Raw genomic sequence first — 11,904 nt, 5'->3', positions numbered from 1 at the left:
TGGGATGGACTACTCAAGAGTGAGTGAAAGCTGTAAGCTCTGTAGTTGGGAATTCTTCCTAGGAGTGAAGCAACAAGAGGAAAATCAAAACCATCTTCTGATGACTTGACAACTGGTCAGACCCTTGTTCTGTGAGCCCTCCCTTAGGCACCAGAGATTGCCACCCCATCATCATTTGTTGAGGGTCCTGATAGTGCTGTTTGTACTCTGTCACTGAATTTCCCCATAAGCAAGTCCTACAAATGCCCACAGTAAAATGTCTTTTAACTTGCTCGCAGCCAAAAAGCACGTTCCCAAAGAGATCCTTTATCCTGAGCAGTCACTTTCCCACGTTGCCACAAAATCTGCAGACATAGGGTGCATAAAAGCTACGCGTTGAATTGTACTCACCCAATCCATATTATTCAATCCTGTCAGAGCTGAAATAGCTGGGTTTATGCCAGTACCCACGGCTGCTGCCTCTTCCCCTTGAACGGAAGGCTTCAGAAGCAAATGCATCTTTAAAAAAAAAAGAACGCGGAGACATACATTAGTGTTACATGCTTTCAAATGTGTGTTCATTCAGGATTCTGCACAACAACCGGACAACCTCAAGGATGCACACAAGTACTGGTTATTAAAGCACAAATCTGGAAATCCAGAAGACGCTTACACAGAGTATACAAACCTCAGCATTGCCCTACTTTGAAGCCTAATGCCCTCACAGCTTCCTCAATGAGACATCCCTCTGCACAGGAAAAAAAGGTGGCTGTGACCTGAGCAAACTGCTGGTCTTCCATATTTTCTTCTCCCTCAGACAGATGACTTTCAGGCAACCCAAACAGATGATCCAAAAGGCAAACTAACACATGCCAGAACAGTCCAGCATGGCAGAAATGCTTACCTTCTCTGTGAATGCTGCCTCTCCTGTTGGGGTTCATTATTGGCATATGCATCATCTGTAAATTAAAGAAGTTCCTTTAAAAAGCTCATCTGTCAAGAAGTCCACCTCTCCTTCATTTCCTCGGGTACTGTGTGACCACTGTAGTAATTCCAAACTTCATTATTAATTTCTCTGAAAATGAGATTACTGCTGATACTATTGCAAAGCAGTGATGCTGATAAGGAAGTCTGCAGTTGCAGGTAGGCTCTCATGTCAACATCCTTTGTACTTAGTACCTTACCTGACCTTACTGTAGTGCAGAAACAGCCAGGAGAGCAGAGCCTGGAGAGCAGACAAGTCTGTTGAAGTCACACAAGGCGCTTCTTTGACTAATTTTTCCCAAATTACTCTTTTAAAAGCTCTCTATACTCTTTTGTTGGTCTCTATCAGTAATATGATCTCAGTCTCAGCCAATCACAATTCCTTCTCCTATCCAAATGACACCAGAACTACGGGAGCTACACCAACACCATCCACAGTGAATCAGGCTGAGATCCTTTGAACTGAGTTACAGCTCTAGAGCAAGAGCTGCGATGCACTTGCTGCAGCCCTCCGCAGAAAGAAATACTTTCCTTTTCAGGAGCAATAATTCCCTTTGGAATTTTTTCCTTATTAAAATTTGGCATGGTTTAAACCCAGCCGCCAACTAAGCACCGCACAGTTGCTCTCTCGCTCACTGCCCCTCAGTTGGATGGGGGAGAGAATCAGAAGGGTAAAAGTGAGAAAACTTGTGGGTTGAGATAAAGACAGTTTAATAAGAAAAGCAAAAACAGCACACAAAAGTAAAGCAAAACAAAACAAGGAATTAATAGAATCATAGAATTGTTTAGGTTGGAAAAGACCTTTAAGAACAAGTCCAACCATTAACCTAGCACTGCCAAGTCCACCGCTAAACCATGGCCCTCAGCACCACACCTACACATCTTTTAGATACCTCCAGGGATGGTGACTCAACCACTTCCCTAGGCAGCCTGTTTCAATGCTTGACAACCCTTTCTGTGACGAATTTTTTCCTAACATCCAATCTATGCCTCCCCTGGTGTAACTTGAGGTCATTTCCTCTTGTCCTATCGCTTATTACTTGGGGGAAGAGATCAACCCCCACCGCATTACAACCTCCTTTCAGGTAGTTGTAGAGGGTGATAAGGTCTCCTGTCAGCCTCCTTTTCTCCAGGCTAAACAACCCCAGTTCCCTCAGCTGCTCCTCATAAGATTTGTTCTCTAGACCCTTCACCAGATTCGTTGCCCTCCTATGGGCACAATCCAGAACCTCAATGGCATCCACTAACTGGATCACCTTGTCATAGAAGGAGATCAAATTAGTCAAGCAGGACCTGCCTTTCATAAGCCCATGCTGGCTGGGCCTGATCACCTCCTTGTCCTGTATGTGTCTGTATCTGATGTTGTTCAAGATGATCTGCTCCATAACATCACCTGGCACCAAGGTCAGACTGACAGGCCTGTAGTTCCTTGGATGCTCCTTCCAGCCCTTCTTGTAGATGGACGTCACATTTGCTAACCTCCAGTCAACCGCAACCTCCCCAGTTAGCCAGGACTGCTTATAAATGATGGAAAGTGGCTTGATGAGAACTTCCACCAGCTCCCTCAGTACCCCCAGGTGGATCCCATCTGGCCCTGTAGACTTGTATCTGTCTTAGTGGTGTAGCAGGTGACTAACCATTTCCCCTTGGATTATGGGGGCTTCATTCTGCTCCCCGTCCCTGTCTTCCAGCTCAAGGGAGCTGAGTGCCCTGAGAACAACTGGTCTTACTATTAAAGACTGAGGCAAAGAAGGCATTAAGTACCTCAGCCTTTTCCTCATCCTTTGTCACTATGTTTCCCCCTGCATCCAATAAAGGATGGAGATTCTCCTTAGCCCTCCTTTTGTTGCTAATGAATTTATAGAAACATTTTATATCGTCTTCTACAGCAGTAGCCAGATTAATTTCTAGTTGGGCTTTGGCCCTTCTAATTTTCTCCCTGCATAAACTCATGACCCCCTTGTAGTCCTCCTGAGTTGCCTGCCCCTTCTTCCAAAGGTCATAAACCCTCTTTTTAACCCTGAGTTCCAGCTAAAGCTCTCTGTTCAGCCAGGCCGGCCTTCTTACCCACTGGCTTGTCTTTTGGCACACAGAGACAGCCTGTTCCTGTGCCTCTAGGATCACCTTCTATTCATTCATTCTTCATTCACTACTTCCCATTGGCAGGCAGGTGTTCAGCGATCTCCAGGAAATCAGGACTCCATCATGTGTAATGGTTACTTGGGAAGACAAATGCCATAACTCAGAACATCCCCCCTTTCCTTTTTCTTCCCCCAGCTTTATATACTGAGCAGGACATCATATGGTATGGAATATCCCTTTGGACGGTTGGGGTCATCTGTCCCAGCTGTGTCTCCTCCTGACTTTTTGTGCACTCCCAACCTAATTCAGCCATGGCAGTATGAGGAGCAGAAAAGGCCTTGACTCTGTGTAATCACTGCTCAGGTTTAACTAAAACATCTTTGTGTTGTCAACACTGTTTCCAGTACAAATCCAAAACATAGCCCCACACTAGCTACTATGAAGAAAATTAACTCTACCCCAGCCAAAACCAGTACAACGTTGCAGGAAATATATTCCCCAGCAGGAATAGCAGTGGCAGTACTGAATTTTAAATGATGATTAAAGAAGACTTGCAGGAAGACGTCTGCTTTTAAAAGCAAGTGTTTATTCTGAGTGCCCGATTAAAAAAGAGTTACACTCAACCCACAGAGGACAGACTGAACATCCAAGACTATGTTACATATTTCAGTACTTCCCATGCAGTCTTTCTGCTCTGTAAATTAAGACTTCCTGCGGTGCATTCACTAGCTAGCTCTGAACAGAGATTCTGAACAACAACAACAAAAAAAGTTACAAGCTAATTTGGCAAGTCAAACCAAGAGAAGGTTACACAGAATCCTGTTTGCTTGAAGCTATTCATTTAGTCACTTGCGCTTTCCAAAAATAAAAGCTCTCCATATCCTCTGGCACCTTGCTTGTGAACCTGTCTTTGTTCCCTGAATATAATCCTCAAGCACAACACCCACTGCAGATCTGCGTTGTAAATGCAGGTACCCAGGTTCAAGTGTCAGTTCATGGAAAAAGTGGACACTGGCATGATTTGAAAACAGTTATCAGGAATTCTCAGGTTGGGTCAGCATTTAGTCACACCCTAAAAACCAAATAAGAGCTCAAAAAGGGAACACAAATCTCAGGATAGCAAATGTTCTTCAGCTATGCTGTGATTACATGCTCAGCTGAGAGCTGGGTTTAGTAACAGAGCAAGAGTCATCAGTATTAGTTTCTGTCTAAGATATGCCAATCACTGTTCTCCAAGCACGTACTCTATATGTCAATGAGGAGCGTCAGAGTTGGTGGATGTGCCAGACTGCCGCAGAGATTCACACTCTCCCCCGGCATCCATCAAGCAAGGTCAAACCTCTCAGCTGATGGAAAGTGAAGCATTACAGGAGGCAGCTGGATTTCAAACTGCGTTCAGTTTCCTGATGAAAATCTCCAACTGCAACAGGAATTGCAGTTCACACATATGTACCTGACTTCTTAAAAGAGGACGAGCAGAATTTTTGCTGTTCTGGGCAGCAGAAACCAGTTTTCCCCTTCCTTACCTCCTCGCTGCTCATCGATTCGGAGCTGGATGTGCCACGATGGCACTGCACAATAATGTTTGAGATCAGCTCACCAGAGACTTCCACAACACTTCTGCAGAAAGTGGTTGGCTGTAACAGATCAAAATAGAGTAAATCTCATAGAGCAAAGCTACAGTGCAAACACTCTCATGGGAATTTCACTGGGGAGGGGGAACCTGTACAGGGATTTTAAAAACAAATTTCAAAGCAAGCAAGACTATACACCTAACAAATTATTGGAGCAGACTGTGGCCAGACCAATATATTCTGGCAGCATATAACTACACACAAGTTATTGCTCCAAAATTGCATATTAACTGTATGAAGTCTTGAACCTGCTAGAGGCTAAATCTCCAAATGCTTCTCATGGCTCTGGAACAACAGAAGAGTCGTGCAGGGCTATGCTGATGGCAGCTCCAGCTCTAGAAGTTAAACTACCTTTAAAGACGTTATCTCTATGACTTGTCAGAAGCTCCAGCAAAACCTGCCACCCAAGTTTGGAAAACAAGGATCCTGACGCTATCTTTCTTACTGCATTACCCCAAGAAGAAAAGAAGAGGGATGGTGTCTGTTTAGGGTACGGTGATAACTTCAAAGTAGCCAACCCTTGCATTTTGAAGGAAAACCTAGCAACAACCATCAATTCCATGTTGTCCCATCTACATGCATACACAAACTGCTTAGCTCGAGTAGTCATACTCGAGGAGATGTTTACCCCCCTCTTCATGGGGTAAACTACCTCCTGAGGTAGTAGTATGACTCATAAGCTATGAGGAAAGCCTTTGTGCCATCTGTTCAGTGCCTTCCCAGAATCCCTCCTCTTCCCTAAAATCTGTGCCGGGGAAGTACAGTTAAGTTTTTCAGCATTCACAGAGGAAAAAGAGGCGAGAAGAGCTCAGCTTGGAGCAGCACAGAGAAGCAGAGATAATCTCTGTGGAAGTCTGACACGCAGTATGGTATCATTGCACACAGAGACTGAAGAGCTACTCCACATGTTTTGTAAGATTTGTGCAAGCAGTTAGGACACAACCACTGAGAAGCTTGCAATGGGAGCCATGTTTTTGCAAAAATAACTGTGCACAGAGAAATCCAGATTCAAAGATGATGTATTTACACCAAAGCTGGTCATCTATGAATTAGAGCGCAGCAAGAGCTATATGAAGAGCCTGATCCATGTGTATTTCAGGCTGAAAAGAAAGTTGAAAATCTGAAAAAGATTAGCCCTGTCATCACAGAGTGGGAATCTGCACTACATAGGAAAATAAGTCTTTATATGGTACCTAGATGCATGGTAGGCAAAAGTAGGTCAAACGACAGTTTTTTCACACTCTTCTCTTAGAAAAGAAGCCACAGTTTCCTTCCAGGATTTGGTCCAAAAGCACACAGACACTTCCACTACATGCTGCTCCAAGATGCACATGTCCTTTTCAGTTCACAGCAGTTCCTGTATTGCCCACTGACCAGGCAGAAGACTTTCCCAGCACTGGCCCCTCCCACCTAACATTCACTCCATGCTGTAGGTTGTACTTGTTTGGGTTTGGTTTTGTTTTCAGAAGCGCCAATCCTTCTTCAGCACCAGTAGTGTTTCAATACATCCTGAGAACATCCTGCACAGAGTGGGGGGTTCACATTCACACCAGACACACTTACCACGAAAGGCCCTATTTTGAAGTCACATGTGAACGGGTCTCTTCCTGAAGCTTTCGTGCACACTGTTTCACGAATGCTGAACAGTAGCTCTAGTCTATAAGCGTCGCTGTTCCACATGTCAACCTGGTAAGCGGAAGATCAACACAACATAAAATTAGTGCCTGTCATTCTGCTGTGCCCACTACATGGCAACCTTGCTTCTTTGTCAAGCAGAAGCACGACATAAGGGCATTATGGGTCAGCGCCCAATTTAGAGCAGATAACTGTGTGTGAGAAAGGCTGCTTTATTGTGCTCAGGAGTTACTCTCTTAGGCAGATTTAGTAACAGCAACACAGAACAGCTTTCCATGGGGGTTTCACTTGAAACCCTATAGCCATCGTGGGATCCTCCTACTGCTCAGAGTTGGTTGGGGTGAACGATAGCTGTCAAGGGTAGATAAGCATAGCATTACCCCTACATGCTCCTCTCTCTTCTGTGGGAGCCAGGGTGCTAACAGCTCTGCTTTGGATATCTAGACCGCTGTGAAGTCTATTGCAAATACATGACTTGGAAAGTAAATCACAGAACTGCAAGCAATTGAATTAATGTAGTTTATAGAGTCACTCCTTGTCAGCTCAGGTACTTCAATGGGCAGCATGCATGCAACACTGCAAGCTTTAGAGAGTTTGGTTGCTTTTGTTGACATATTAGGATTTTCTCCTTCTCAGTCTAATCAATGTTTTAGCTCAAGATGGAAGACTAAAAAAAAAAAACAACCCACCAGAAAAACCCCACCAACAAACAACAAATCCCCACCACTTTCAAGTACCCTTTTTTCCCAAACTAGATCAATCCAAAAGTCAACTTGTTCTTCATTCTTGCAGAAGACTTGATATATGTCATCTATAGAAACATAATGATTCTGAGGATGTTCAGGAACATGGACAACTTTAAATTAGGAAGCTTTAACTCCTTCGCTCTGGGTATCCAATATAATTCTTAGCAATGCAAATTAAAACAGATATGGGTTTCCTGCCTGCATTTAGATACTCGCAGATTTGAACCAGAATTGGTGTGTAGAGACAGATGACATAAATACAGATTGGAGAAAGAATCCTGAATGTGTTTGTGGTGGCATTTAATCAGCAGTGTGGACATTCAGCTGAGACCTTCAGATGAATGAGGTTACTTTATGAACAAAGCAAAGCAGTTACCTGGAGATATTTAAAAATACCAGTTCTGAACAAAATCTTGCAAGACATCTCTTAAACATTTCTATTCTAGGTGTGGAAAATTTGAACTCCTGAAGTATTTTTAATTACAAACCAACATACAAAGAATATTTAGTTTCCTAAAGCCTTCAGATAATGCCCCAAACCCACCCTCTTCCAAGCAGCATCAGAAAACTCCAACTATATCTGGGCTTCCAGGGTTGGGTGAAAAAGAGTTTTCCGTCACAGTAAAGCATATTTCAGGTAAAGGATCTCTGTCATCTATGCACTTACTCTTGTGACATGGCTCCTGACAACACCATACAGGTTTGGCCCCCATGACTGAGAATTGATCCTTGCAATGGAAGCATTGAGAGCCTCTTCTGTGACAGGGAGCTCATAGTCGTACACTTGAAACCCTGAGACAGAGGCACAGTTCCATTAGAAGTTCATTGTGGTCTTGTACTTTTCCTCCCTAAATCACCGTAAGAAAGAGGACATGGCTCCATTCCAAGCAACTTACCTGAACATGGGAAAACGCTCAGTGTGAGGACAAAAATTAGGATCCTCATAGCGTGTCTTTCAAAATCCTTTTCTAAGCAAGGATTTCCAGTGCATGTTCCTCTGTCTTTATATAAATGCAGCCTTGATCCTACACCTGACCTTCCTGTGCCCAAGCTCTGCTACAAACATTGCACTTTAAACAGGATTGATCTGAGAGTAAATATTTGCTGTCAGCTTTCCTCCATTTAGCAGTACTTCTCTGATATGAGATGGGCTGCAGTGCCTTTTTCCCAGGACTGTGACTAAAAGGGAGCACTGAATTCCTGATATCTCCATAGCCAAAGGCAGAATCTACTTATTTTGTTCACTTTTAGCCATTAGTCATCCATTTAAAGCTTGTGAGTCAACTCTTTCCTTAGCACCAGACCCAGCACCTTTGTGTCTCAGCAGCAACTGACAGCACTTACAAGCTGGTATTCCCCGAGGAGGGGATGATTCCCCACCACGGAACGGGAACCCACCCACATGGACCTGTCCGACACCATGACCCTGCAGGCCAAAGCATCCAACAGAAGCCTCCCAGGCACACGGCTGACCCTTGGGACACCCCAGGTCTGTTTGCCATGCAAGCTCCTGGGACCTCTGTAATTTGGTATGTGCCAGAACAGCTCCCACATTGCTTTGACGCTTGCCCAGCTAACCACACAAGCAAGCGGCTGTGGATATTTGGTTTCCCCTGTCAGATCCCCCTGATGCTCAGACTTCAGTTTCAACACAGAAATGAATGTGCTTCTTGAAAAATTATGGCCTGACTTCAGTACTGAAAACGCCATAAGGAATTACAGGGATGAGCTAGACACGAGATCTCAGCACTTAGCTAACTGAAGCCACTTGCTAGCCTTGGTTTCCGGGTACAGGCAACATATCTTATCTCTCTACTACAACTACTTCACAACAGAGCCACTGAAACACTTCTAGCAAGATTTAAAGATGCACCTGGGTTTTAAATGCTTAAAGGCTGTCCATGGCAGTTGGGAGGGAAACCGCTGCCTTCAAACAAGTTCACCCATTGCTGACTGTTCACAAGGTAGAGATGCGTCTAACCATTTTCATTTTGAGGCTCCTGTGTGTGAAATTCCTCCCTTAAACTTCAAATCGCAGTTCCACTTGAATTATGTGGCACAGGATCATTTTTAGAACTTCCCAAATGACAAGCACTCAAGGAAAGATATGGGAGCATGCAAAGTACCAGGGCTCAGATTTAATAAGGAGAAGGATAAAGTTGCTTCTGGTCGTTAGGTTGTCAGATTGCAGGATGGTAGCTGATCACAAGGTTGCACACTGAGGGGATCTGACTCCTCGGGTGACAGGTGGAGTCAAGTAAGTATCACTCACACTGCAAGTACTTTCAGGCAAAGACCCATGAAGGCACCACACTTCTAAGATACAATGGAAACAACTGCCCAGGTGTGGGCATTCGTGGTCACTGGATTCATTTCCCATTGTTGCTGTGAGATCCTAGAAAAGGAACCCGTTGAGCCATAGTACACCCCAGGAAAGAGTTTGTGTGCCAGTTAGAGCTGCGCATGAGCACAGAGACTGTGCTAGGAACAAGCCATGCCTAGGGGGGACAAGCAGACACAGCACCAAACAGGAATCCTGTTGGGGCGACATTACTGGCTAGCGCCACACCACGTGTGTGCCATCCACCCAAGGGATGGCTTTGAGAGAGGTGGCTACGGGCGCATATTCCAAAAATGGGTGGGTATTTTTTCCAAGCCAACTTGAATTTCAGCATTGGGAACATGATCAAAAATGCTGATTGAAACTTTGCCCAGTCAAAAGCCAGAGCCTCTTCTGGACATCCAATCTCCTTTTTCACTGCAGCTGAAGATGCTCTCTACTGGCTCTTGCACACACTCACCTGTAGCAGGGTCTGCCCTTCTTGCTTCCCAGCTCTCCTTAACTACTGCCTGTGCTATGGGGAGGCTGGCAATATTCTTCTGAGGCTACAGCAATGCCAGAGCACCACAATGCAGAGGATTTAAACTGAGCTGGAGATTCTCAAAAACAGTCTGTTGCGCTAATGCCCAACTTTTCTGCAACCAGAGCCAAGACCACACTCCCTCAGATCAAGGAGAAAACCTTCTGATACACTGTTTGACCTGCTTCTATGGTGGTTTCTCTGCAATCAGTCATGCTGCTGCTGTGGTAATGAAACACAAGAATGAGACAGCTCAAACCACTTGAATGGAAAGAACTTGGCATTCAGAGTCCCAAGGTCCTTAATGTTTTCCAGCATGCTTCACCACCAACTTGCTGTGGTAGTTTGGATAACATTTAGCTTTCAACTTCATCCCTAGGAAAGGAACCTTCTGCCTCTTGTATGCGGGGAACAGTTAATGTTCCACCAGAACCTGAATATGTAAAATTTCTTCCTAACTGAAGCCGAGCCACAGCGTTGTAGCCAGTCCAGTAGTAATTTTAACTACTGAATGGGGTTTAAAGATTTTCCTCTTAGAGTAGCTACTGGGAAATGTTGCCAGCAGGATCACAGTAATGCTGAGTAGGGCTTGAAAATAAAATTGTTTAATGAAATGAAAGTTTCTCTGCAGAGCTCTGGCTTTGCTTTGCAGCATCCAGAGAACAGAGATGTTTGCTATTTCACCTCTCTGAATCCTGGCTCATTAACGCTGTAATGAACTTGGTAAATATTTCTTCTGTCTCTCCACAGATACATTATACACTCCAGTAGATTCATGTTACAGTAAAATTGGTTTCATTCACTGTACATGTCAGAGGTGCGTTTGGGTTGAGGATGGTCAACCCAAACAGAGACAGGACCTGGGGAAGAGGTAGAAACTGGGGGTGGGTAGGATGGGAACAGGGAGAAGGGAAAGTCTGTGACGAAAACAGGCTCGGGCATGTGCTGGGGCAGGAGGAAAGGCACGTCTGAGCAGGGCACAGCATTGTAGTGCTAACAGGTCAGGCACAGTCAACAGGAGAAGGATAGGGTATTTTCCTTTGGGGCAGGTGGTCGAAAGAAGCATTCTTGGGAAACCTCTGCTTTCGTTAGATTTAAGCAGTGGAACCAATTTTACATTTTCATACTCAAAGTGCCCTAAGTTCTAGGTTTCTGAGGAGGTCTGACATCTCCAACCGCATTCTCTCTGCACTGGAGACAGTAACTGAAGCATCAGGTTAGGAAATGCCACTAAATTTGTGAAGAGCAACTAGAATTCAACCTGAAGTTCAATACTTTGCAGAAGACCTCCGAGTTCAAATTCCCAAACCCAAGAGACTGTTCAGTTATCGGCATATTCAAAACAGAAAGTTGTTATTTCATCTATGCTAAGGAAACAACAGGCATGGCCACACAGACTGAGGACTACATGCTCTTGAAAGAGCAAAGCATCCTTCGCTTCCTCTAGAGACCAGCTGCTGGCGTTTGCCAATTAAGGACCTTCCCACAACTTGCTAGTTACTACAAGCCATTGTGGTGAGCAGTGCCACGGCACCTGGAGAAGTGACAAAAGGTGAAGCCTTTGCCTCAAGCCAAAAGCAGGGCAGAACAAAATGAAGAAGGCGTGAAAAATGAGACAATAAGTGTTTCTGACATGTCACATGGTGCCCTACTGCTGCTGCCTTCCACATCCTTAGGAATTACACAGGCTTTCATAGGAAGACAACCCAGACACCACACAACACTGGGGAGAAGCCACATATTTAGTCTGCAGCTTTCTGAAGGCTTCTTTTTGCAGGGGCAGCAATGGAGCTCACCATATCTCTGATCAGGATAACATTTTTTTCCCCTGATTAACCAGACTGAAGAATTTTGAGAAAACTTTTAGACAGGGCTTGCAGAGCAGACAGAAAAAGCATATAGGCACACACATATGCATCTTTTTAGAAAGGACAAATGTTATAGTTAAATCCCCCAAAATGCAAAACTTCTTGAAACTTGAGA

At 44.5% G+C, this 11,904-nt stretch overlaps 1 protein-coding gene across 1 annotated transcript; it reads right to left on the bottom strand.

The window, feature by feature from the left end:
• Nucleotides 1-400: 400 nt before the first annotated feature.
• Nucleotides 401-8,005, bottom strand: SPP2 (secreted phosphoprotein 2; the record flags this gene model as incomplete). The annotated part of the gene is made up of 6 exons (XM_082483609.1): nucleotides 401-498; nucleotides 884-938; nucleotides 4,572-4,682; nucleotides 6,243-6,365; nucleotides 7,728-7,852; nucleotides 7,957-8,005. The coding sequence occupies 6 exons, from the start codon at nucleotides 8,003-8,005 to the stop codon at nucleotides 401-403; spliced, it is 561 nt and encodes a 186-aa protein (XP_082339735.1).
• Nucleotides 8,006-11,904: the final 3,899 nt, after the last annotated feature.

The sequence above is a fragment of the Vanellus vanellus genome (assembly GCF_965231255.1).
Source record: "Vanellus vanellus genome assembly, chromosome: 5".
NCBI classification, from domain to species: Eukaryota; Metazoa; Chordata; class Aves; order Charadriiformes; family Charadriidae; genus Vanellus; species Vanellus vanellus.
The sequence above is the reverse complement of the archived record's forward strand: the minus strand, read 5'-3'. Positions and strand labels throughout refer to the sequence as shown.